This window comes from Chroicocephalus ridibundus, chromosome 8, assembly GCF_963924245.1.
Source record: "Chroicocephalus ridibundus chromosome 8, bChrRid1.1, whole genome shotgun sequence".
Lineage (NCBI taxonomy): Eukaryota > Metazoa > Chordata > Aves > Charadriiformes > Laridae > Chroicocephalus > Chroicocephalus ridibundus.
Genome location: NC_086291.1, coordinates 52,685,917 through 52,711,930, shown reverse-complemented (window position 1 = coordinate 52,711,930; position 26,014 = coordinate 52,685,917). Strand labels below are relative to the sequence as shown.

Here is a 26,014-nt window from a genome sequence, read left to right as displayed (position 1 = left end):
CCGAGCAGAGGCCACTGCCACCCGCAGCAGACAACTAGCAGCTTCCCACCAGTCGGCCAGAATCACACGTCCTGAGAAGCCACAAGAACAAAAGACACCCCCCTACCCACTCCCCCCCCCCCCAAAAAAAAAAAAAACAACTACGGAAAAGCCAAAAGACCTACTATCTCATTTAAGACAAACTAAGAAGAACGACTCGTTTGTTATCTTTATTTTCCAATAGTACATTTAAACAACTTCTCAGGGCTAACCTCCTCAGCCAGTTTGGCCATGCAGAAAACATTTCCTAGATTATACAGATCGCCTACGACAACACATACAACGGGTGGCGGTGGTGCTGTAGAACAGAGAAAGGAAGTTGTATGGAAGGAGGCGGCTGGAGCTAGGCAAGAGCGGTGCTACAGGAGTGTTTGCAGAGGTGGCTAACGGGGGCTCCTCGGTGGCACAAAACCAGGAGAGGTGGTTGAACACAAACAGCTTCTAACTATGTCTTCTTCAAACCGTTTCATTACCTGCTAAGCATAACTGGAGACCCCTCCTGTGGCTAAGAAGTGTAGCTGCAAGTCTAGTGCTACCCTCGGAACTGCATTTTAGACCTTGGCAATTCAGATGCATGAAATTAGGAGTTAGAGATCAAAGCATGCAGTCGGTATTTCGTGAACACATCTTGTGGCCATGCTTGACGGGAAGAACAAGCCACAGGACCTCTGAGACTCTTTAAGTTCAGAGGAGCATAGCACACAGTGTTCTCATAATTGATCAAAAGTCCTTCCCTGCAATAAATACAAATTAAAACCAGAAAGCTCAAGTGTGCTCAAAGCGTCTCAGCTGACCACAGCCCATGCAGTTATAGTTCCAAGACTTGAAGGAGCTACTTCATTAAAAATCTGACTTAATTTCAACAGTATCTCAAGACATGCAGACGCCAGACCGTATGTGTTTATCAAACTTATTACTTAAAAGCCCTTCCCCGAAGCACTTTTGGTGAATGCTTTATCTCTACTGATTCTACAGGTGGGACCCGACTTTGAATTTTCAACAGCAATCACAGCTGAACAGCACAACTATCCACGTGAGAAAGGAACCTTAGCAGTTCTCTAACCTTAAAAGCATTTGCCCTCTTAAAAATCAGATTAAGAGCAAGCGTAATATATCATTTGAAACTATTACATAGCTATTTCTACCATTCTTTTGATGTGAGCATGGATTTATTTTATCTACTTTAGGCAAAAAAGATAACATAGCTGCTGTTTGCCAGCTGCATGTATTAGTTTGTTGCCAATTCCACAGGCAGAAAGCCATCCTGCAGCTCTCAGCAGGTAAATCCACGCTCACTAAGAGGAACTAGGTGGTAGAAAAGCTCAGCCACTGCAAAGTGGAGGTTTATGGTTCTTCTCCAACTTCATGAAAGCATCCTGTATACATTCTCCCCCCCCTGCAAGTAAGCCCTTGGCAACGAGTGGCAAGCCATCCACATTTTTGGCTCAGTGGCAGGCCGGGGTTAGTCGTTTGCAGTCCTTTCTATGACTGCCGCGCACTGCTGTAAACACTTCGACAACTCAGCCTTGTGCTTGAGCCCACCGCATTACTAATATACTAATTTAACACTCCCACAGTACCAGAGGAGAAAATTGCATAAGCATGTTCAGCATTGAAATCACTGCAGGATTAACTTGGAGAAAAAAAAAAAAAAAAAAAAACAAACTTTCAAAATCATAAATATCTTTAATTGCAAGACCGGTAAGGCAAGTTATGAAAAAAAAAAAAACCCAAGATTTTGCTTTAAGATCAGGTGTAAAAGTTGCCTTCGAATATGGAAGTCTCTATGATAGGAAGCACAAGTACTTAATGGTGAGCTACTACCACTATGGACCTATGCTCTGCTCAATACTAAACTGCTATTTTATACGTTTAAAAACGTCATTCACCACGCCTAGAGAACAACCTGGGGGCATTTCCCTTCGACTAGAAAGCACACCACTGCCACAGAGGCTCTGCTAGAATTAAGACACCAGCTTTAAATGAAAACCCCAAGAGCTCCGTGTCAGTACTGGAAGCACAAACGGAGTATTTTCAACTACGGGTGACCTGGATACACAGAAGCTTCCCAGGGCAAGAGCCAGAAACGCTCAGCTCCCGCTTGGGCTCCTGAACAAAAGCCGGCAGGTTAGCAGCAGCAAGCAGCTCCCGGGCAGGCGTTTAAGCATTCTTGCATTCTGACTTGGTGACAGGTTTTATTTATGCCTGATAGTAGGAGATTTGCACCGACACAAAAGTGTTTCAAAGGTGTTTTAACAGTGAGAATCTTCAGATACATGAGAGCTACAGAAAATTAAAAACCCTATTGATTTAAGGGGTGAAGCACTTAAAGAAGCCAACAACAAAGTTTTTTATGTTTAAAATAGTGAATTAAAAACCAGGAGGCATTCCAGCACATTATCTCCAAATAAAATCCTGCATTTTGAGAGCTGTATAGAATTCTATGTTCCATGTCAAATTATCTTCTCTGGAAACAAAGATCTATAGCATGGCCTTCACTTACTTCCACAACAGAAAAGTATTCGCCTGTTGAATAGCTTTTGTATAGGAACAAAGATTTAAATTTCTTTTGGTGTGAACAACTTCATATCTAGAATCCTCTAGAACACCAAGATCTTTCAAATATCCTTTTGTTTAGGTCTAATAAGTTTGATCTAAGAGCAAATGTTATTAGGAGATATTTTGTACCAGAAATTTAAAATCATAAATAGCTGTCACGTATGGATTTCTGCTTTTCAGCAAAACTACCTTAAAATGCTCATTAAAATGCTCGTCCTTTTGGGAAGAACACGGTTCTTATTTCATTTAATAGACAGCAGCCAGCTACACCGGGCATATGCAAATTATAATGTAGATAATTTACTTAAACTCCCCCCCCCCCCATACATATGATAAATCTGCACTTTGAGCCAACTTTAAATACAGAATAATGAACCAGTAATTATCTTGTAAGTGAACCAACACTAGTTGTATTCTTCCCTGAATAACTCTTTTTTTTTTCAGAAGAGAAAAAAAGGACTGCTACAGAAACACAGCAACATTCAAACCCTTTAAAACAAAAGGTAGATTATTTAATGCATTAACGATGTTAATCTGAAGATAAATAAATCCACAACAGACTTTTAAGTTTCTTTTGAGATTTCCTTTTTCTTTGCAGAGAGTATTTCTGATATTGTACAGTACTGAGAGGGTGTTCTTTTATTTTCTTAAGTCCAGGTGAAAAGCAAAGCTCAGTTCTCTCTGCTCTCTTCGTGGAACTCCTCAATGCCCTATTCCAGGCGTGATTCTTTCATAAGCTTTTACTTGAAAGCGGAGTGGTGAGCAACATGAATTTCAGGAATAACTGGATGGTTTGGTCCCTGAGTCATCTTCTTGAGAGCCCATACTCTGGAAGGGAGAGAGGTATTTGTTTTCAAAAACAGGTCTGAAGGTTTACCTTTGAGACACACAGTTCTTTGAAGTCAACAGGCAGGAAAATAAAGTGTATATGAAACAACATGCACTTCCTTTTTGTTTTAAGCCATGATGTTTATGTGCATAATAATAATAAGTAATTATTAACACTGTAAATACTTACATTCAGTGCAACACATCCTCACTGCACTGAATCGCTTACATACTCTTACAAGACACTAAATCAATTACCTTCTGCACAAACTGAGGGTTCACAGTGATCTCTTGATCCATGGCTTTCAGTCGTTCATCAAGCTCTATACATTTCAGCATCTTAAAAACATATACTAAGTTGATTACTTTGTCCAGCTTGTACATGATCTTCAAGATATTTCACAGCTGTGCTACGCAGAACCAGTAACTTCTGCCGTCACAAAAGCTCCACGTCAAAACGTTCTCATCCCTCATCTCCCAAAGAAAAGTGTCAGACCCCTTTTTTATCCCCTTACTTTGATCCATATTTCCCTAACAATCCTTTTTAAGGCCACTGATACAGTCCCATGTGGGTCAACCACCTCAACCTACAGGCAGGTTATCAAGAGCCAGTGGAAAGAATCCTTGAAGTCTAAAACTCCAAACCCAATCTCTCCAATCCATTCAATTAAAGGAAATTCCCATCTCCAACATTAAGCAGGCGGTCTACCGAAACATCTCAAGCTGTACAGAAGATACAACAGGGAATGGATTGACAGTAACAGACTATCAATCTAAAACCTTTAAATACTGGTACTGTGAAATAATTGAATAATGATTTATAGTCCTCAATCTCTACGTGCAAGTTAAGTTGCTGGCTTCTCTGACTACACTGGCTTCTCCCGGCAGCGCTCTGATTACAGACTAAGGTTCTTCAGTAGGAATTCCAAAAGCAGTTAATATCTTAAAGATTTACCTCCTGATCAATGTTATGAAGCATAGCTGGATTGTTGTATTTTTCAGGATTATCATGGAAACAGACCATACCATCTTTCTGATTAATACTTGCAAAGATTTCACCATCTTCTATCTGAAATGAGAGAGGGTTTAATGTAAGGTATCATTAGGAACAGAATTTCAGGTAACTACAACGTGCGGATTCCTTGTGGAATCATCTTTAACTTGTTTGCTTTTTACTTCCTAACAGCTTCCCAAAGACAAATGATGCATGCCTTATCTTAGGCAGAGATTATCTCTTAAGACTTTTTGGGGAACGGTCTAAACACCACAGCAGACTGACGGTATTTCCTTCACCCTGAAAAAGAACCATTCTTCAGCCATTCAGAACTTGCGCTGCCCATACAAAAGCTTAAAGAGTCTCAAACGGGACCAGTTTCTAAATTAGGACAGTTTAGCCAAGTCACAAGTCTTACCATGTGGAGGACGTATTTTTCTGCTTCTTGGGGCCCTGACAACTGCACTCGACTTGCCATGTCTTGTAATGACAATGTTAAAAATGTCTGAAATTTAGAAAGTATTAAACAGTTAAAACTAGATGCTAAGAACTTCCCCTATCAATCCTTCACGTCCTATGCAATCTTATTTTGAAGTCTGATGGGAAGAAACAAGCGGATCACACACTTATTACTTATAAAAGCACCATGAGAGCAGAGTCAGTTCTCGCCCCAAAGACACCAATTTGTTGCACTGTTCACATATGCAGAACAAACTAATGGGAGTCATTACTCCATTTCTGCAACTCCGTTTTACCCCAGAAACAGTCCTGACCATGCCCAACCTCTTCCCTCACCTTTCTACAAGAATAAGGTGACAGTCCGTCCCTTGAATTTCCTTCGAGATGCATTACTTCTGAGTTTGGTTCTACTGCAACAAACACCATTTGAATTTGCAAAAAAAGACCTTTCCCCTGATCACCTTTAAGGATTAATCTGATCGCTCAGCTGAAGGAGCACATCACTCCACCGCTGCTGTTTTTCCTTTTACTTCTGAAATCTGTCCCACTCACTCACTCTTCTCTAATGAAGTGACCCGTAAAGTTCAGGTTTCCTATTTTCTGAATAGAGATGAAGGTCATTTGGTAGCAGCGCTCACAACTTTTCCGATTATGTATGAAAATCTCATGGGCAAACCCCTCTGACAGACAGACATATTGAACCGCCTTTTAAATAATTCATAAGTAGTCAACTGAATTGGTTTTCTATATAGAGCATTTTAGTCTCATTTGTTTCAGACACAAATCTCAGTTTTAGTCATTTCTCCGTGACATTACTACATTATCATTTTGCTCTGAATTGAGTACATTTCAGAGATATGCCCTTTGAGAAAAACTAATCACAATTTCTCAACAAAACAAAAGCCCTACATCTTACCTTGGTTAGCCTCTGAATATTCTTTTTGTAGAGAGATGACAAGCATTGCTTAACCAGCCCCATATTGTTATCCCTTGTGAATGTTTCACTGTGTTTGTTCACCAGATTTCGAAGCTCCGAGGGTTTATTGGTTGAATAAACTTGCGCTAATTCATGGTAAGCATTGCTAAGGGGCTGCAATTAGAAAAGCAGAGAACCCTTCTTAAAGAACATGGTGTTCAACCAGCCTCACAAAATCTACTCACTACTTCAACATTAGAAGCCACGCGGGCATAAAGGAAATTTAAGTAGCTCAAGCATCTCTCATAAAAATTATGCAACGCCTGTACATGGCTTTACAGCAATGATAGATCCTCATACACTCGATATGTATTACTCAATGTAAGATTTAGTAAACATAATTCAATGACATCTGTAAGACAGTTGTAGTTACGGGAGAACTAGAAAAAGTCCATTAGCTGACCAGCATACGAAGTAAGCAGCATATTGACTAGTCACTACCATCCATTCTATTTGTTCTGCCCTCTAAGACATGTCATCCTAGTCCATGATGAATCACTGCACAGACAATAGAGAATCAGAAGGTGAATCAGAGAGTTCACCTAAATGACTTTAAAATGGCATCTGCTTGAGTTTGCTTATTAGAATCTGAAGTTAGAAAAAGATTTCTGGAACTCTTTAAAATTTTGGTCACAAATCAGCACTCAGTATTAAATAAGGACTCGCTAACTTTCAAAAGTGCGTTATTTTCCTAGGATCAGAACTCTCTCACTAGCAGTTTTGTCTTCCATCTTACAATTCCTAATCAAAATGCTTATAGACTCCAAACTTGCAGCATTTTCAGAAGCTTTTATTCTTTATAAAGATGGAGTCGGAATAAACTATTTAGCATTTTATACTTCAACTAGATGAAGTTATGGGTTGAATGTTTTTACAAGGACACTGCATATTGAAAGCCAAGTGAAACCTGAGTCTTGTTTGAGTTCTAACATAAAATCCTATCAAGAGATGTGCAGTATCAGTGAAGAGAATATTGGTAAGTACTATTCAACCCTACAGTTTTTGCAAACTTAAGTTTAAAAACCTGTATTGCACAATATGAACAATACAATTTGTTTGTAACAGACATAGAAGTTGCCAGACAATCATTAGCTATTGTACACTAGAAAGGCAGCAAGAGGTTGTACTCTGGCACATTGTGCATTATTTCCCATGATCTGCAATGTCAAACAGTACTATCAAATGAGGGTAGGAAAAAAAATCATTTATAAATTCAGATTTGTTGATCTATTATTTAACTGTATTCGCAAGACTTACCTTAATGAATCTACCAACTATCTGGGAAGTGTATTTTGGTAGCTGCTGAACTTTGCCAAGTAGTATCAAAGAAACTAGAATATACTTTTTATATGATTCCAACATAATATGACTGACTGCCATGGCTGGAGTAGTTATTGCCTAAGCAAGAAAGAGAGAAAAGGAACAGAAATTTAGTATACTTACTGGCAGGTCCTTGTAGCTACTGCATTAACAAAAATGTCAGTTTAAAGCTGCATGCAGAAAGGATACAATGACACATGAAATCCACCTTTGAGCGTTAAAGCTTAACTAACTTCTGTCAAAATTAATTATCAAAAAATGTCCTAAACCAGTAAATTCTATACAAGCTACTCAAGACATATCATGTTACAGTGATGCCTACCTTAAAATAACCCTGTTAAGGTCAAATCAAAACTTCTTTCCTTGGTATATATCTGAAGTTGTACTAGAAAGCACCTCGAGCTACTTGTTACCAGGAATGATTATACAGTTCCTGTAGAACCTGGATTTACACAGATCCTTAAAAGAGGTTTTATAAAGCTATGACATCATCAGATCTTATATTTAAGTATGTTGAAAGTGGTCTGCAGAATAGGGGAAAGGAATTTTAGTTTACTATGATACTGCTAGCTATTCAAGAGCTCACCTTTATTTACAGAAAAGAAAAAGGCTGCACCAGTTTATTTCGCACATTTGACAGCATTTCCCCCCATACACACATGAAGCTTTCCCAATTTTGCGATGTTCTCTTCTTTCAGAGAGAAAGTAAAAGCAGCAAATATTGTAGTAGCCTTGAAGAAGTGTTAACTCCCATCACAAAATTAGCAAAGGTCTTAGCAAAACCACTAAATTATTTTTTTCTTTAAGAATACACAATTCTGAATGTCAGCCTGTGACCTGCTTCTATGCAAGCGGTAATAAGCAGGCATTTGAAAAATATTTATAGGGAGATAAATTTAACATCACCCTTTGAGTTGCATAGTTTTGTGGTGCAATAGTTACTTGGCTGTAAGAGACCTTCTTAAAGGAAAACACCTCTAAAGACGGCTTGCTTGTTACTTCACTTTATACACTAAGGAGTACCATTCAGGCTGTACCTTTCATAAAAGAGCTAATAATGAACACTAACCCAAATCAGTTTTTATGCATTACTATGATGAACACACGTGCTAAAGCAAAACCTCTGTGAATGATGAACAGCAGTATAGATCTATTAGTAGAATTACGCTCCTAAGGTTAAATGAAAATAATTGGAGACTGCTTGTACTTCACTGCTTTTGTTGCTATCCTTGGTGGCAATTCAGAGGTGATACATTCTCTCAGTGCTATTACACATGATCGTTTTGCCTTCCAACTGATCAGACTTTAGACTTACCGTTTTATTTAAAGTTACCTGTTCATAAAAGTAGAGTGCTCTTTCAAAGTTCTTTAGCCCAGTGTATATCATCCCACCATAGTAGTAGTAACATAAAAAGTGCTTCGCATCATATGCCCCATTCTCTTTACAAATATCCATCATGTCCACATCTAGATACGGGAGGGCAGGTTTAAAGCATTTTGCTAACAAACAGAGCTACAAGAAAATAAATCAAGTTTTCACAAATTAGCCATTTCCATTCAAATTTCCACAAGGAAGACAGTTGAAACTAAATTCATCTTAGTGCTATTTAATAGATCACTCCTCCAAGAGTGAAAAAACAGTGCACGTCAGCAGTGCTGTAACACAGATTATTCATTGTATCACGATACTTGGAAAACCCTTATCACTGATTGTGAGCTGTTATAATTATCCATATCCTAAAGAAATCAGACTCTGACAAAGCTGCCTGAAACTCCATGCCTTCCAGACTACCGTGCTGGCAGCACTAAATATTGCTCTAAACATTCCTGTCCAGCCCTAAATCCCAGGAGCCAAGAACAAGACAGAAGTACAAATCCAGGCCAAAGACACCGAGACAAACATGCCTTTTGTCAAACTTGAGCAAACAGTATCTGGATATTACACTTATACTGACTAAGAGAAGCTGTTTGTGACTTTCAGCCCAGAGAGAAGGGATGTCAAAGGACTTTCGGAAGTCATCAACAAAACCAAAGTCTGAGGACACGCACGGAACATTTAACATCAATAGAAGGGGATTTTGTGTCAGTATATCATATTATTTATTACTGGAAAAAAAAAAAAACAGGTAAAAGCCGTTTTTACATTGCAATATGTGAGCATGCATTTCCTCAAAGGGTTATAGGTATTTTATAAGCTGTTATTCTCAAAAAAAGCCCTTATGCTCCCCTTACCTGGCAGAGATCTGCGTGTATTGAGGTCAGCTGGTTTGTGTTCATCTGCATCTTGTCTATGGCTTGTCTGAGAATGCTAATTCCTCGCAGGGGCTGTCAGAAATTACATCTCTTTCAGATAATTTCTCATAGATGGCAGCACATTGGATCTTATGTTGACACTTACAAATGAAAAATAACACTAATTGACAGGTTCCATTAAGTAATAGTTAACTTGAGGTTCCCTTTTTGTAGGATACTGCAGCCTCTTAGAAAATAAAATTAACCTTGGCTATACAACTTCTCCTGATAAACTAAATAAAGTCATCAATTCTGTTCCACAAAGCCAACCTCATCTGGAATGTGGTAATTTGTATTGATAAGAAAACCTTTCTTGATTCCATGACACCATCTAAACTCCCACCAAAAAACAAAGGCATGGCTCTGGCTTTACTCCACTTAGACCAGCCTTGATTCCCTACTTCTATTTCAGGCTAGATTTCACTAAAATGGCCTGACAAAGTAAGTATCTTAGCAACAAAGACCTCGGTCAAATATTTCTTAATCAAGTTTCCTTTACGTTTGAAGGCATTTAATTAAGAACATTATATAACATTGGTGAGAATAACACTGAAACTAGTACCACTGACTCCTCAGTGCTAGTAATTTTTGCAGCTCTCCTACTCATGCACACATTATCTGAAGAACATTCTTGGTAGTACAGATTTCCTAGTTTGTGTGCGAGAGCACATTTTTAGGTGACTCTCCCCCCAAAAATTTATCTTTCTTATGTTTTCCTTAAAGAAGTCTTAAAATCTTGATTTAGGTTCATTACCTCTCTGTAAACTTAACAAGTAAGGAGCTGCACAAAAATATTTAACCTGAAATTAGTGGCAAATCTTTATGAAGTAAGAGACTGGTAATGTCCCCTGTAAGAGCTTGGATATAGTAGGTATCTATCTGTACTAGATCATACTTGCTCACCTGTTTTCTCTCCACAAGGGCATTTGTTAACTGGTGGCACAGGCCAGCAACTAAATACAGTAAAAAAACAAACAAAAACAGTGAAAAAAGAAAAAAAAATCAATAAAACCAAACAATCCGAAAACACATTAAGTCTGAATGTAAGCTTAACTTACAAGTGTCTGTTGCATATCTAATGTGTTCCCCATTACAAGTGCTGATAAAAAGCTGCACCTGTGAGAATAACGTTTCGAAGTCAGGGATGCTGGGCATAGAAAACTTCACAAACCTAAAGTAAAAACAACAACATCAAAAAAAGGTTTAACATGTAACATTTGGATATTAATAAAAAAGCTTCATCTTCATCACTAAGTCTCTGCAGATACATGTACATGCTTGCAAACAAATCCAAAGTGTTTATGACAGATGGCACGTGATTTCCCCAAGAGCTGCACAACATTTGAAAATATGCTTTCTGTGCACATCCCCATTCTCAATCTAGTGCAAACTAAAATTTAGAACAAACTATCGCAAACAAAGATCATTTTATCGGGTACAATAGTTAAAATATAATAGAAACACCGGATAACAATGATGAATTGTAATACACAGCCACACAACTTCTTTGGACACTTGCAGCCATCTGCTACTTGAACGTGCTCAAGATTTCTCAAGTATTAAATTATGAGATGTGTATCTCTTGTTTGGAGCACTTTCTCTTCCAGTTTCTCTCCATTGCTGGTGGTTCCTTAGCACCCTACAGGCGGTAGCCTTGAACATTGCTGCTTCTGTAAGATGAGCTATGATTATGCTCATCTGAGGGCAGTGAAAACTCTAGCTATGCATCCTACAAACGTCACAAAAACATATAGAAAACCCCCTCTGTTTAATGCTGTTGGAAGGTACCCAACCCTGCCCATACTTCAGTTGGTATACACTGTAATATGCAGTTCAAACCTACCTAGATCATGAACCTTCCTCGCAAGGCTTATGACTGCTCAGGTTACATGCTGCCATCCCTTCCCTGTCTCTCCAGAGAGTTTAATTCTACCTGTGCAGGAGTTTGCCATGCCACAGTTTCATCCGGGAGAACTTTCCTATATGTTCCACTGATACCATCTCTTCAAATAATACATTTTACACATTATTTCCTATAAACAGTTATCTTCCTTCCTCCACCTGTTTTAGTGACCGTTTTCATGTACCCCATGATACAGTGATTCTACTAATGCAGTAGCAATGCCCTGCTATTTGTAAATTCCATAATGCGTTTTTATGAGACGCTAGTGAATAGTAACATTTAAGTGCATTACCTCTGTATTAATTTTGTTTCATTCAGAGTAGTAGAACAAGTACTAGAATTCTGATCTTTCCTTTAAAAGAGAACGATAAGATAATAGTGGAACTTGTAGATGCTTCACTTACAGTTAGGTACAGCTAGAAACAATAGTTTGAGCTTCAGGGCCAAATACCCTCACTTTACCTCACCATCACCAAGGTGCTTCAAGTATTATCTTAAACTACAGACAGCAGCAAGAGCGTCGGTGCTGTCTAGAGACAAGTACCCAAGAACTATGATAAGAAGCCATGCTTCACTGGGAAAGAAAGTGTTGCTGCATGCTTACAGTCCAGTGCACTAATGCCCTGCCAATCAAATTTTAAAAGTTAGGTTTATACCTTTTTGCTGAACACGTATGGAAAAATACTTATAAAGACATAAACAAGAGAAACAGATATAGCCTTAAGAAAAACAAACTCCCAATATTACCATTTGACAGTAATGGCATTTACCAGCTCCAGAGGTTTTTCTCTTTTGAAAATACAAATTTGCCTCGGTGTTTTTATTAATAAAATGTGCATAACAGAAGGAAACTAAGCACCATTCTAAGAAATGCTGACTGAAAACATTTATGGCCAAAAGAAAAACATTTGGTTGACAATTTAGCATGTTCCTGAAGTTTTAATACTAAAGATACTTAATTAAAAGAAAGCAACACTTACAAGACAGCAAGAACGCCTAATGAGTGTTCCTGCACATCCAGGGCACCAAGCACTGTATCCAGATGGGAAAGATTTTTTGCTAGCAGTTCTCCACTTTTATTGATCAGTTCACAAAGCTGGGTCATTTGCCCTGAAATACAAAACATCATTGTCAAACTCTATTTAGAGAACACTCACGCGTTCCCATACTTCATTACCTTGCTTCCCTATATAACCTGAGGAAAAAGTAGTCTCACCCAAAGAACTTACTTTCCTTTAATACCATAGGCACTAGTTTTCAAGAAGTTAGGTACCCACCATATGTTTTTTATAAGGTGACAGCTTATAAAAAGTTCTGGCCTGTGGGATTGCAAAGGAGACCCTCAGAACACAAACACAACGTGAAAAGCAGCATCAGCTCACCTCATTAGAGAGGGGGCTTTAGGGTCTCGTATCAACACCAAGCTCCATCTAAGCCAAGTCTATAAGACTTTGGCCAGTGTACTGTGATGTAACATTTTGCCTCATGTGGATAAATTTATCTACATTTGTGCCTTCTGGGTGTTATAAGGGAAAAAAACAAAACACAACCAAAACAGCAGCAAAAATAGTTTCCTCCGCTTTCTAAAAAATCCCAATACCAGAGCATGTTCCTTGCTGCTTCTCAAGTGCCCTATTCACTTTTCAGGTCTGCTCATAAGCATTTTTTTTGAAGTAGACATTAAAATGACAACTAAGTACCTACAACAAAAGGGTTTAAAAAAACCTGTTCTTAAATTTACTTGGTACAATCAAAAATACAATGTTATTCTATTTGTTGTGAGCTATGAACACAGCATGAAAGGCAACCATTTTGAAATAGGAAGGTATGGTAGGCACAAAAAAACCTTACAAAGAAAGCAGACCATGAACTGCTTTCATTATCATGAACTCCTTTCAAACTCTTCCTCCCCTCCACAATTACTTGAATTAAAACTACGCTTTTCTGAAGCAGAGTATTGTTTCAGTGTCCAATCCTTGCAGATTAGAGAGAAAAAACAAAGGTTCTCTCACCCTTACAAAAATCTTCATAAAATGAGGAATAGTGCCTCCATTCATAGAGATTTACAGTATCCTCAACTCTCAGGCCTTTTCCTTTGAAAAAGAAAACCTGGGAAGCCCTAGCAATGAAACATTAGCTTTGAAGTAACACAGGGATCAAAAGTTCTGAATGGGGGACCAGAGCCCAAGAACTCCAGAAACCTGCCCCCAAAACTGTTCTCTCCATTCAGAATTAAAACTCCAGGCACAAGCATGGAAAGGAATAAGGCTTGTAAAGCGCTCTGTGGTTTGGTAACAGTATTCAAGCATTGCAAAACCTTAGTTATGGTGTTCTCCCTAGTACAGAAATCCACCCATTCTACAGCTATCATCTAGCATTCTCTAGAAAACAAAGCAAAAAAAACCCCAAAACAACCCTCTACCTGCAAACACACACTGAACAACTTACAGCGTAAGTAGAAATACCCACACCAGGCCCAACTAAATGTCCATTTATGTCACCTCCCATGCAGCCAAATGCTGATAAACAGAAACCAACACCACCGCAAGCACATGTACCTCTCCTGTGTGCTCGCATGACCTCCAGCAGCCTTGACAGACATTCTCTGTGAGAAAGTTCATCTGGCTTGTCCCTAATGGGAGAACTTCCATAAAGTCAACCAATTTCCCCTTGAACCTTTTGCATCCACAAAACTTTGAAATAAAAACTTCTCCAGCTAAACTACAGGCTCGCAAAGAATCATCTTTCATCTGTTTGTACCCACACCTTGCAGGTATAATTTGTCTCTTGTATCTGATATCCCCAGTAAAAATATTCTGTATTTAATAAGTTAAAGCAAAGTAAGAGAAGTTGGAGCTCCACCTAAAAGTAACTGCCAGAGATAAAGCCTAGGGCCATAGAGGAAAGCATCAATTTCTGATCAGTTCCAGGGAGCGTACATCCCATGCAGAGAAACACTCAGAACACATTTTAGGGAGCATCAACACAGGCGGAGAACATTCAAGAACTAGGAAACGCTGTGCCCGCACACAGGAAAATTAGGAGTTTGGCCATGAAACTAAGGAATGCTAACTATGGTTATTAAAACGCTTTTTGAACACTTGATTATGGCAACTCTGATGTACAGTCCCAGGCCTCCTATCACATGCTTCCGTGGTAAGTCAGGACTCTTCTGTCCATGCTCTACTTTGTCCCCAGGAGCTAATACTTCCGAAAAGTATTTTAAAACACATGCTGCAACTTGCATACTCATCAGTTAGGCGACAGTCTGGGCCAGGTGCTCCCAGCTAAGGTCCCTGCGATGCCCGCTGCTCTCCGCTGATTCCCAAAGCTCAGATTTTGACACGGCCGCCGGTGCCGGCTTCACTCCCCTCAGCTGGGACCTCCAGCTACCTCAAAGCTACCAACTACCACCACCGTGCCGCTGCCCCGAAGCGGGGAGCGCTGTGAAGGGCACGGCCGGCCCTTGACGCCCTGTCAAACCATCGTCGGCGAAACCCTGACGAGATCCCTCCACAGGCCGCCTCTGCGTGCGGCGAAGGAGCCCTAAATTACAGCCCGGCAAGGGCCCCGCCAGCCCGGACCCGCGCCTGAGGGAAGAGCCGTGAGAGGGGGCGCAGGCCCCAGCCCGCCCTCCACAGCCGCGCGGGGCCTGGCGGGCTCCGCCGGCCGCCGCCCCCCTCCTCCTCCTCCTCGGGCCCCGCTGGCTCCCCGCCATACGCGGCTCCCCCTCATCACGGTCACCTTGAGCCGAGAGCTGCCGGACGCTGTTGACGAACTGCTCCAGGGCCGACGCCATCTTGGCGGCTGGCGGCGCGGCCGGGAGCGGCGGGGGAAAGCGGGAAGGGAGCCACCGCTACGGGCCGCCGCCGCCGCCAGCCAATCAGCGGCGAGGAAGGGGGGGGGGGGTGCCGCGCGACGCCCGCCGGCCGTGCGTCACTTCCGCCGCCCCGCCAGCTCTCGCGAGAGCTGCCGTCGCTATGGCAACCGCCGCCATCCCTCCGCCCGCCCGCCCGGAAGGGCCCGCCCCGTGTCAAGCACAAGGGTGGCCCTTTGGGCGCGAGAAGCCGTGACTCAGCAGGGCTGGGTGAGTGTGTGTGTGTTTGGTGACGTCACGATGCCGTCACACACACCCCCCACACACATACACACGGCCTCATGTCGCGGTATGAGGGGCCCTCAGCGGGTTGATCCCCTCAGGAATTTAATTCTTTATTGAGGTTTAATTCGGTTGGTATTAATGGAATTGCATTTTCCACCCGTACAGGAGCTGAGGCGGCGCAGTAACGCGGCCCTTGTGCTGCGGCGGGCAGGGAACTGGTCAGTCCCTCAGTACACCCTGGAGGAGGAGGAAATTCCCGCCTTCCTGTCACTCCTGTATGTATTCCCTCACTGCGGAGTCAGAAATGCCAAGTGACGCCTAAATCCCGTTCCTTGCAATAAACAAGATGCCTCCGGTGCGAGCGAAAGCGGAACACAGACTTGAAACTTCATACGTTTTCCCTCCTCACCTCACTTTTATGTTTACCCTCGCGGCCTGGCTGCCAGTCCCGCTCCTTTCGTCATTCACGCTGTGACCTTCCCCAAATCACCTGATCTCCACAGCTCATTTGCCCTTCCTGTGAAACAAGGACGAGATATTCTGCTGGAAAATATTCTGGAATTGAAAGATGAAATGTTTTGGAACCGCTAGAGCCGTATTATTGCCGTTGACTAAAATCCTTTCTTTCCCGGCTCAGCCTTTGCCTAATCCTGTTAGTCACACTCGGCGTCCTCCCCCTTCTTTAGCAGCTTTAATCCCCGCTGTGTTTTTTGACCAGTGATCTTTGGTCCTGTTTCAGAATATACAGAACATCGTGGCGTGCTGTTTCTATGTCAGTGCTTCTTTGGGGTCCAGCTATCGTCTTTTGAGGGTTCCCGTCACCCACTGGGGACTGAGCTATGTCACACTGAGTGAGATCCTGGGCGGACTATGCCCCCTCCCAACGAATGGGTAGAAATGGGTGTATTTTATGTCAAGACTTAGCTGCAAAAATCACGTTACGGCCGTCCCCAAACCACGCACGTGTGCCCCCAAAGACGTACCCACCACCCGCCCCAGGCTGGGGGTTAGAGGGTCCACAGCAGGCGAGGGGAGACGGAGCGTGGGGTCCCCCCGAGGCTGAGAGATCGGGAAACTGAGGCAGGGGCTCGGAGACCCCCTCCCGCCGCCCCCGCCGAGCCCCCGCTCCGGGGCAGGGGAGGCAGCGGGGCCGGGGGAGGCTGAAGGCGGGCGGGCGGCGCGCTGGAGCCGCGCCGTCACAGGGCGTTTGTGCCGCTTTAAGGCGGTGCCGCCGCTCCGGGCTCGGTCAGGCACCGGGAAGAGGAACTGGGCTTTGCACTGCCGGGTCGGGGCGAACGCACCGCCGTGCCCCGGGCGGTCCCGGCACCCCGCTCCGCCGCCGCCGCCGCCGGCTCCGCGCTCGCTGCAAGGGAGGGATGGGGCGGGGAGGGGGAGGAGGCGCTGGGGGCGAGGACGGGCCTTTGCATCCCCCCCCCGAAACCCCTCTGCTCCCCATTGCATCCCCCTTGCATCCCCCCCGCTCCTTCCTCCTGCATCTTGCCAGGGCCGCCTGCTTGCAGGGTGCGTGCTTGAAATAAAGCCCCCTCCCTCCTTCCCTCACCCTGCCCGGAGATCCCCCCCCCCATCCCCTGCCCCGAAAACCCCCCTTCCACCATGATTTTGCTGAGCAGCTTCTTGCACCTTCGGCCTCGGCGCTGCGGCCCCTTGGCAGGGCTGGGCAGGGGAGCCGGCCCCACAGCGGGGTCCCGCAGGGCTCTGCGGGTGCTGGTGGACATGGACGGGGTGCTGGCCGACTTCGAGGGAGGCTTCCTCAAGAAGTTCAGGGCCAGGTACCCCGACAAGCCCTACATTGCCCTGGAGGACCGGAGGGGCTTCTGGGTGTCGGAGCAATACGGGCGCCTGGGACCTGAGCTGAGTGTGAGTCTATGCATCCCCCGGCTCTGCGCGCGACTCTTGTTCGCTCTGCGCCGTGCAGTTGGAGCTCCGGCCCCGGGGGAGACCCACTGGCCCCCCAGCTTGTGGGTGCAGCGCTGGGGAGGGCTGCGGGTGCTGGCCGGAGCTCCCACCGAAAACGCAGGTACAGGAGGGCTTCCAGCGGTGCCTTTTTTCCCTGAAATCTAGCATTCTTCATGCACATCTGTCGCCTTTTCCCTGCATGCACGGATGGAGATAGATGCAAGGAAAGGAGATCTTTCAGAACATCTGTTTTAAAATACCCCAAACTGCACTGCTGGGTTTTTCTAGCTCGGATTTGGCCAAGCTGTGTGGATTGATGTTGCTCTAGATGGATTATTTAGTTCCTCAACGGCAGTTGTGAGGGGTGGGACGCAGCAGAGAAGTTGAGAGCAAACCATGCAATTGATGCTTCATGTGAGGGCTTACTTAAAACAACCCCAAGCCCTCCCATGCCTGAAAATTATTGTATTCAGTTAAGTAATTAAAGCCTAAAAGCAGAAGCGCTCTTTGTGCTGTACGTTATCATTCAGCAAAGGGCTGAGCACTGCAGAAAGTCGGTTTCTGCCTCCACAAGTTTCCCATCTCAATGGGGTGTCTGCGGTCTCATCTGCAGATTGCAGTTGCACTAGTTGAAAGGTGTTACAGCAAATAACTTGGTTTTAGTGGTATGATGGCTGCAAGGAAAGGAGCATGCATAAGGTCTGGGGCTCTCCCACTGGCAAAGTCCTGAACCGCTTGATGAGCTGAAGGAATAACGTGTCCTCTCTAGCTGGGATTGATGAAATGGAAATTGAGGACGTCATTCATGCAGTAAGGCAGATGCTAAAAGTTTGGCAGGATAATGCATGATAACTCTTTTTTTTTTCCTGATCTTAACTACTTTGGATGTGTTAAATGAAGTGAGTTCATCTTGCGTCTGCCGTGATCACGTAAAACCACCACGAGCTTGGGCTGGACAAGTAGCAAAACTTCCACAGACCGACCTCAGGCCAGCCCCGATTTCACCCGTGGTTTCAGAGACGGGATAAAGAGAGCAGGAGCCACTCTGTGGCTACGGACACATGGGCTGTTCCAGCCCCCCTTCATCAGAGAGCACCGTCGACCTGCTGTAGGAGACCAGAAAATAGGAGCCAAAGAGTCCAAAGAGCTGAAGGTCCCAGCTCCGAAAGGGAGAACACCACCTCAGCAAAACGCTGAGCACGCAGACCTGGCAGGTTGGGGAGCCCTGGATGGTCAGGGAAATTGCTCATGGGGAGAGCTAAGAAGTAAATCGAGAGTCTGTCCTGCCTGGCAGGTGGCGGGATTCCCAGCCTGGGGGATTTTTCCATCTGCCGGGCAGCGTGCTGGCTGCGGTGCCACAGGGAGTTGTTCTGGCTCTGGGAGCCAAGCGGGTCCTTTCTTCAAGATGAGCTTAGTTCTTCCCCCATCGAGCTTGATTGCAAAATGCTTTTTGACATAAGTGGAAGCAGAATGGCTACGGAAGTCCTTGCTGTAAGAAAACACTTCAGCGCGGTTTGAAGTGCTTTGCTGCATCGGGCCGCGTTTCTCAGATGTCTCTTGTGCAACTAGAGTCAGTGTCTTAAAAATAAAACATCATTGCTCACCGGTCCAAAGCAGAGCAACTGCAGTTTGAGTGTTTGCCTGAATGTTTTAGGGTAGCTGTTCTTGTCATGGTACCAGGAGATATTTCTGCTGGCTCTTTTGCACCGAATCAGCACGTTTCATTTTGAACATATATGAAGAAGGCTTCTTTTTCCTCTTCTCTGAGGCGCCAATGTTTGCTGCTGCTCAGGCAAAAGGGAAGAGTGCAACAGCTGATCTGAGCAGGCTTTCCTTTTAAGTTGGGTGTCTGGTCTTCTCATGTTATCTGGGATTTTTTGAGAAATACAGGGTTTGGTTCTGGCATGGCGGGTTAAATGCTCAGTGCCCAAATATGCAATGGGTTCATGCATTCACCTTCCTGAGAGCTGGCAAGGTGCGCAGCTGGCGCGTCCAACCAGCCGGTTTGTTGCTATGAGCTGTAAGAACCAGCGTGTGAGCGTCACTGAGGCTGCTCTCCCCTATCCCCATGCTCTGCCGGCTCCTCCCTACTGTGCAATACAGGGAAGCCAGGATGGGCTTAAAATTCCTTTTGTCCCTATTCCCCTTCCTCAAATACAGAAATAGAGGCGCTCAAAATCAAGATCAATCCGTTCGGGCAAGGCTCCCTTCAAAACTTCTCCCAGCCACAGCTGCACAGCCACGTTGCAATGCCGGGACACGGCTGCTTCCTCTGCCCGCAGCCGCGCTGCAGCACTCTCAGGCTCCCCTCCTCGAGGATCCCGTGTCTGTGCAAAATAATCGCTTTGCTGGCAAGACGTTACCTGCCTGAGGGAGTGCAGGGGATGCTGTTCCTTAGAGCTGTGCGGGATCCATCGCAGGCAGCCCCTGGACTCTGCCCTCATCCCAAGGTTTTGCTCCCTGTGGTCTCTCTCAGCGCTGCTCTCCCAGAGTGCCATACCAGTGCTTCCCAGCTCCTGACCTGGATGTTAAGTGTTTCAAACCCTTCCCTGGAGATGCTCTGTTTGCCTGGTAGACCTCGCCCAGGCATCCCTGAGGAAGAGCATCTGCATTCATGCTGACATGTAGTTCATCCTATAATACACTTTCTCCTATGAGAGCAGCCCGGCTGCTATTTTAAGTGGTCTGATTGAGACAAATAGGCCAGACAGCATCTGCGGCTGAACAGCGTCACGTTACAGCAGGGCTACCAGGCCACCGCAGCCACATCCACATGGAAATGCCCCTCTGGATGCAGACAGGGAGTTTGGTTTTGTTCTGGACGGTCTCTTGTGTTTTGCCTTGATGGAACGTGCTGCTCGCTCTGTGTCTGGGGCTGCACGGGCAAAACCAAGCCTGCTCCAGAGCATCTCCGATCTAAATTCTATGGACCGGTGCAGGTTGGCAGGTGAGGAACAGAGACACCCAGAGAGACAAGGCAAGTTAGCAGGAGGGGACTGCAGCCAGGGCTCCCACCTTTCACTGTCCCCGTCCTCTGTCCTAGCAAAGGGTGGGGAAGATGCACACGCAAGGGTAAGAGTCACAAGAAGCCCTGTGCAGTAACCGCTCTCTTTCCCCTCACAGGAGAAAGCCATTAGCATCTGGGAATCCAAGAACTTCTTCATCGAGCTGGAGCCGCTCCCTGGGGCTGTGGAAGCTGTGAAGCAAATGGCAAATTTGGCAGAGTGAGTAGGAAGCTGCCCGCGGTATTGGGGAATGGACAGGGGAGCAGCAGTGGCTTTGCAGGCTCATCCTGCTCTCGGCAGAAGCGCTGAACGCAACATCACTGTTTAAAATGCCTACCGGCCTGCCGGGCATGGGAGGAAGGAGAGGGCTTTGATTCCTGGAGCAGTTGCCAAGAAAATCAGCCACGTGCAGCCCCTTCCCTTCAGCTCTCTGCTCCCAGCAAGGGTAGCGAAAAGGGGAACATGCTTGTGCTGCAGCTGTGGGATCCTGTGAGATGGGGGATTAATGTCTTAAATCATCCCGGTTTGATCTGTGTGTGGTGGGGGATCTGCTTTGGGCACCTGCCTGCTCAGGCACCGCGCAGGGTCTCGCAGAGGCAGCCAGGTACATCTCAAGAGGGAGCAGGGTCTGATCAACGTGTTTGGCCATGGATTGACACTCTGCCCCCATTTCTCTCCTCCTGGCAGCACCGACGTGTTCATCTGCACAAGCCCGATCAAGAAGTACCGCTACTGCCCTTACGAGAAGGTGAGCAGGTCCGAATCCCAGCTCCTCCTCCTGTACCACGCTGCTCGGCGAGAGCCAGCTGACCCTTGCGTGCCTCTGGCTGTAGAACAGCAGCAATATTTCCCTGCTCCGTCAGTTTGGTTCCTAAGCATCTCCGCAGAGCGGCAGCTCCGCTGTCAGCCGAGCTCTGCCATTTGCATGCACTGAAGCGCTTGGTTTTAATATTTCATTGTGATGTCAAAAGCTGCTTGGCTTTAAAAGAACTTGCGCTCTGGCAGCATCCGAATCCTTCTCACTAATGAACTTATTAAGTGAGATGTCCTCCCTGCGTGGAGGCCAGGGCTCATGCCGGGCTGTGCCGCCGCTCTGCCGAGCGGCCCATGCCCCGGCCGTCAGCCCGCCCCTGCCCGCGCTCACCACTCACCCCTCGCCTTCCAGTACGCCTGGGTGGAGAAGCACTTCGGCCCTGAGTTTCTTGAGCAGATCGTTTTGACGCGAGATAAGACGGTGGTTTCTGCTGACCTGCTTATAGATGACAGACCTGATATAACAGGTAAGGCAGGCGCGGGGCGGCAGGCGTGAGCAGAGACAGGGGTGGCATCGGGGGGTGATGGGTGCTGGTCCCCGACCAGTTGATTAGGCTCTCGTTAGGGGGGTGTGTCTGCAGGCTCCTCATGTTGGAGTAAGGTCAACCTCTGCGTCTTCGTGGAGCAGTTGTCCGGAGAGCTGACCTTTCTTCTTGCTTTGCAGGGGCTGAGCTGAACCCCAGCTGGGAGCACGTGCTCTTCACGGCCTGCCACAACAAGCACCTGCAGCTGAAGCCCCCCAGCCGCAGGCTGCAGTCCTGGACCGATGACTGGAAGGCCATTCTGGACAGCAAACGCTTCCCGCCCGGCCGGGCCACCTAAACCCTGGCCTTCTGTGGCCACCTGGGGCTGTGGCCACCCACTCGTGTCCCTGCGGAGTCCTGCTGAAGGCTGAAACCACAGATGGACAGACAGACGGATGCTGTTCCTACTGCAGAGAGGAAAAGGAGGAGGATCTGAAGCGCCACAGCCACTTGGACCCAGGGAGCGGACTCCAGCCCAGCTGTGCCACAAGGCAGCAGCAGCAGGACTGACCCCGTGGGCCTGGCAGCCCAGCTGGGGGCCATTTCCTGCCAGCTCTGGGGGTCTCTGTGCTGCATCTGCACCCCCACGACGGCATTTCTGACAGACGTGGCCACCCTCAGGGTGTCCCTGCCCTTATCTGGTGCAGCGCCTGGCACATGCCAGCTCTCCGTCCTCCTCTCTGTCTTGCAGTTGGGGATCGTGTGGGTGGTTCGTTGCATCCTTGCAGGGCTTCATGCCAAGGGGCTGCCTTGGGGGACGTTTCCCTCCCGGCCGGCACCCGGGTCCAGGGAGAGGGGCAGCTGGAAGGGCAGGGGGAGCTGTGCTGTTCCTTGCGGCCAATACAGTGGGATGGCTCCATGCTTCCCTGCAGGAAGAGTCCCTGCAGTGGGATAGGGGGACAGCACCACACCTCCCGTGGATGTGGCGGTGGGGAGGGAGCCCTGAGGCACCGTCACACCTGAGATGTAGCCGTCCTCCAGCTGGCGGGATGGATCCCTGCTCGCCTTTGTCCCTGAGGAGCTGCCACAGCTTTAGAGCTGGGGCTTTAGAGCTGATTTGGGATGAAGAGAGGAGCTCTCCCCGCACCCACTCGTTGCCTGTGGGCTGCTCTCCAGGGGCATTGCTGGGGCAGCGAGCACACTGCAGCAGCGCCACCGTCAGCCCTGCCCACAAGCCGAGCAGCTCCTGCAGGAGCCGGTGATCGGATGGTGATCACCCTGCCAGCCATTGGTCGGACGGTAGCTCCACGGATTTGAAAGCCAGGGAGGTCTGCACATGCAGGCTGCACGATCAAAGCACCCGTCTCTCTCCTCCTGGTAGTGTCTGACGTCAGCCTGCCAGCAAAGCTCTGGGTGTGCGTCCACCGGGCACCCGGCTTCCACGCGGAAGGTCCTGGGTGCTGCATCCCACTGGGGTCAGGCAGTGGGACGGTCGTTGCTGCAGAGCATCCTGAATTCTTTGGTGTGGAGCCACTCGGGAAGATGCTGCTGGGTGGAGAAGCGGGGCTGGTGGAGGAGCTACAACATCGCTGAGAAATGGGCAAAGCAGAGGCACCAGTGGTGTCTGAAGGGCAAGTTGAAGGTTGCCTTGCCGGAGGATTGTCATGGCCGCATCCGTGGATGCTGTTTGCAGTCCTCACATACCACAAGGGAAGAAATTGGGGAGACATTGCTGTTGAAGGCTGGGGAGCCCATCAGAGGTGCCCGCGAGGCTGTATCATGGGGTTAGTTTGTTCTACAGCAGCTGGCGGCTCCGCTTCTCTCCCAGCTCTGGACATCTGGGGACAGACCATGCTGCCGTCCCCGCTCACTTCATGCCAGCACCCCTGCAGCGAGGTGTTCGGCCACCTGGCCAGTGTGAAGGGGCTGTGGCATACACAGCTGTCCATGCCAGCTGCCACCAATGAATGACTGTGCCGAGGCTGCTGCGCTCTGCGAGTGGCCAGTGGCCATCACCGCTGGGAAGCTTGAACTGCAGGGACCTGCTTGTCACCGACAGCAGCACCAGAAAGCAGCAGCTGTAGCTTCTCCTCCGTCCAGCCCTGGAGAAGAGCCGTTTCAGCTGCTATGGTGGGGCTGCCCCAGGCAGAGCCCTGGGGACGCGCAGGATGCGTCAGGGCCGGCGTGCGTCTGCGTCACTGCTGACACCGGGGAGGCCCCGCTGCCCCCGCTCCTGCCTGTCCCCAAGCCATCCGGGATCCCACCGCGCCCTCCTGCTCTCCTGGCCCAGGGACTTGCTGGCTGCAGGAGTAAAATTCCCCACTGGGACACATAGCCCCACAGGCCGGGGCGGTAGCCAGGGCTTGGCTGGGGTTAGCCACCCCGCGCTGCTTGCTCATGCCTTTGGCTTGCCTCACCTCTCTCCCATGGGCCCCCATCAGCAAAGAACTATGTGAACTCAAAGCTACATAGCTGACAAATAACCTATTTCAGCAGCGACAGCCGGCCCCCCGCCAACCCTGGGACCTGGAGGGGCTAGTGAAGTCGGTGCTTCCGAGTCTGTGCCTTCCCCGGCTGCTGCGGGGCCAGGGACGAAGCCCACATTGTCTCGGGTCTTTCTAAAAGCTGCCCCGTCTCTTGGGACGGGGTGATTGCGTAAGGACAGCACGGTTTGGCTCATGGTGGTGGGAGAGTTACATACCACAAGGATCTTTTCTTTTTTTTTTTTTTCTTCTTCTTCTTTTTCTTTCTGTTTAAACCACTGTGTGCTTCTCCGGGTGGCGGGTTTGGTTTGGAGCTGGTATTTGGGAGGGGTGTTTGCAATGTGCAGACACCTGAGATACAGCCCCTGGCCGAGAGCTGCCTTGGCCAGAGGGTTTGCAGGCGGGGAGCTGGGACAGCGGGTGACCACCGTGGGCAGCCACTACGGCTGCTGAGCATCACGTACCCCTCGGCCCCACCGCAGCCCTGCCGCCCACTTCGTGCAGCCGGGATGGCCTCATGGCGTCTGAGCTGTTTTCTTTTCCCAGTGGCACCATTTAAGCATGAGTTGCCCAAGCTCTCCAGAGCCTTCTCGCTGCCCATCCTCGAGCCAGGACTGGAGCCGGCGTGTCACTACGGCAGCTGCCCAAACCAGCCATCTTCCCTCAAGCTCGGGGTGGACCCAAGGGAGGCGGCTCTCTGGGGGCCAGTGGGTCTTTCCCTTTTGGTGGGACTTGCGATGCAGTAGAGACCACGTCGCTTCACGCCAAACATACTTGAAAAGCAGAGCTGGAGTTTCTCATGCATGAGGCTCTGACTCGACGCACAGAAATCCCGAGGAGGTAGCTGGCCTGTTTGCTCCTGCCGAGGTGGCTCTCCGTCGCCCGACAGATCGGCCCTTTCAATGTTCAAGCCCTTCTGTGGCCAGCTGCGATGCAGAGAGCTTTTATTTTTAAATGCACATCTATAAAACCGAGGCCGATGAGGAACGCTGCAATAAACCCTGGGTTTTATTGGCATCCAGCATCCTAGAAACGGAGTTTGGGGTTTGCGGTTTCCCGCCTGTGGCTCTGCGTGGGGATGGAGGGGGGGGGTGGTTCACCTGTGGGCTTGGGCAAGTCCCCGTGTCCAGCAGCAGTGCCACTACCCCAGAAGACAGAGTCCCCGTGGGCAGAAATAGTGGTGGGTTTAGGTAGCCGTCAGCTTCCTGAAGATCTTTTATAATAAATAAAGCCATGAAATGTGTCTCCCCCGTTGGGCCACAGAGCAGAAGCAATAAAAGGGGCTGGAGCTGTCATGGGCTGGCTCTCCCCGGGATTTTGTACCTTGTCCGTCGCCGGGGGCTGATCCGCATCCATGCACGCTGGCTGCGAGGTGTCCACAGGCTTCCCCTGCCCATTCTGGGGCCGTGCCATGGGTGACCCCTGTGTTTGACCGGCACTTGCAGGCTGTAAGCAATGCCGTAGCCCTGCCAGACGCGCGGGAGCGAAGGTGGGGAGGGAGAATCGCAGGACCATCCCGACAGGGCTGGGAAAATCCCCATTTCTGGGCTGCGGGGAGGGATGCTCCAGGCAGGCAGCGGAGAGGGCAGTTCTCCTTGCCCTGAGCACACTAGCCGGGATCAGCACAGCACGGAGGAAACAAGCCCCGATGCTGGGGCAAAGCACAGGACTTGTTTGGTTTTTTTCCCCCTGGTATTCAGTGCAGCACTGAGTCACTGCCACGCGCGGCTTTAGAGACAGCTTGATTTTTCTCTTCCAGCTCGGAGTGCTGCATTAGATGGTTGCAAGCACTCGGAGGTTAAATTAGCCTGTTCACTGGCGAGTCCAATCCTGCCACAGCCCCTGCTGCCTAGATGCTAC

General features: G+C 47.5%; 2 protein-coding genes across 3 annotated transcripts; one reads left to right on the top strand and one right to left on the bottom strand.

Moving 5' to 3' along the window:
• Positions 1-194: 194 nt before the first annotated feature.
• Positions 195-15,267, bottom strand: COPS3 (COP9 signalosome subunit 3). 2 transcript variants are annotated; one of them, XM_063343511.1, is made up of 12 exons: positions 15,115-15,267; positions 12,351-12,480; positions 10,526-10,638; positions 10,371-10,420; positions 9,408-9,500; positions 8,509-8,688; positions 7,113-7,253; positions 5,796-5,969; positions 4,839-4,925; positions 4,382-4,495; positions 3,685-3,765; positions 195-3,426 (listed from the first exon to the last, which is right to left on the bottom strand). In XM_063343511.1, the coding sequence occupies exons 1-12, from the start codon at positions 15,167-15,169 to the stop codon at positions 3,373-3,375; spliced, it is 1,272 nt and encodes a 423-aa protein (XP_063199581.1). In that variant the 5' UTR covers positions 15,170-15,267; the 3' UTR covers positions 195-3,372. The 2 variants fall into 2 exon arrangements, with proteins under 2 accessions (XP_063199581.1, XP_063199582.1); XM_063343512.1 differs by lacking the exons at positions 12,351-12,480; positions 15,115-15,267 and having other exon boundaries at positions 9,408-9,568; positions 10,526-10,609.
• Positions 15,268-16,510: 1,243 nt separating this feature from the next.
• NT5M (5',3'-nucleotidase, mitochondrial) lies at positions 16,511-25,175 on the top strand. Its single transcript, XM_063344571.1, has 5 exons — positions 16,511-17,350; positions 20,513-20,613; positions 21,082-21,142; positions 21,560-21,674; positions 21,872-25,175. Exons 1-5 carry the CDS (start codon positions 17,087-17,089, stop codon positions 22,027-22,029), a joined length of 699 nt encoding a protein of 232 aa, XP_063200641.1. The 5' UTR covers positions 16,511-17,086; the 3' UTR covers positions 22,030-25,175.
• The last annotated feature ends 839 nt before the right edge of the window (positions 25,176-26,014 follow it).

Coding starts and splice junctions, on each gene's coding strand:
- COPS3 (XM_063343511.1), bottom strand. CDS start 15,169: ATGGCGTCGGCCCTGGAGCAGTTCGTCAACAGCGTCCGGCAGCTCTCG. Junction 9,501..10,370: donor CCCTTGTGGAGAGAAAACAG/GTGAGCAAGTAT, acceptor AATTTCTGACAG/CCCCTGCGAGGAATTAGCAT. Junction 8,689..9,407: donor TACACGCAGATCTCTGCCAG/GTAAGGGGAGCA, acceptor ATTTTCTTGTAG/CTCTGTTTGTTAGCAAAATG.
- NT5M (XM_063344571.1), top strand. CDS start 17,087: ATGATTTTGCTGAGCAGCTTCTTGCACCTTCGGCCTCGGCGCTGCGGC. Junction 17,351..20,512: donor GCCTGGGACCTGAGCTGAGT/GTGAGTCTATGC, acceptor TTCCCCTCACAG/GAGAAAGCCATTAGCATCTG. Junction 21,675..21,871: donor TGACAGACCTGATATAACAG/GTAAGGCAGGCG, acceptor CTTGCTTTGCAG/GGGCTGAGCTGAACCCCAGC.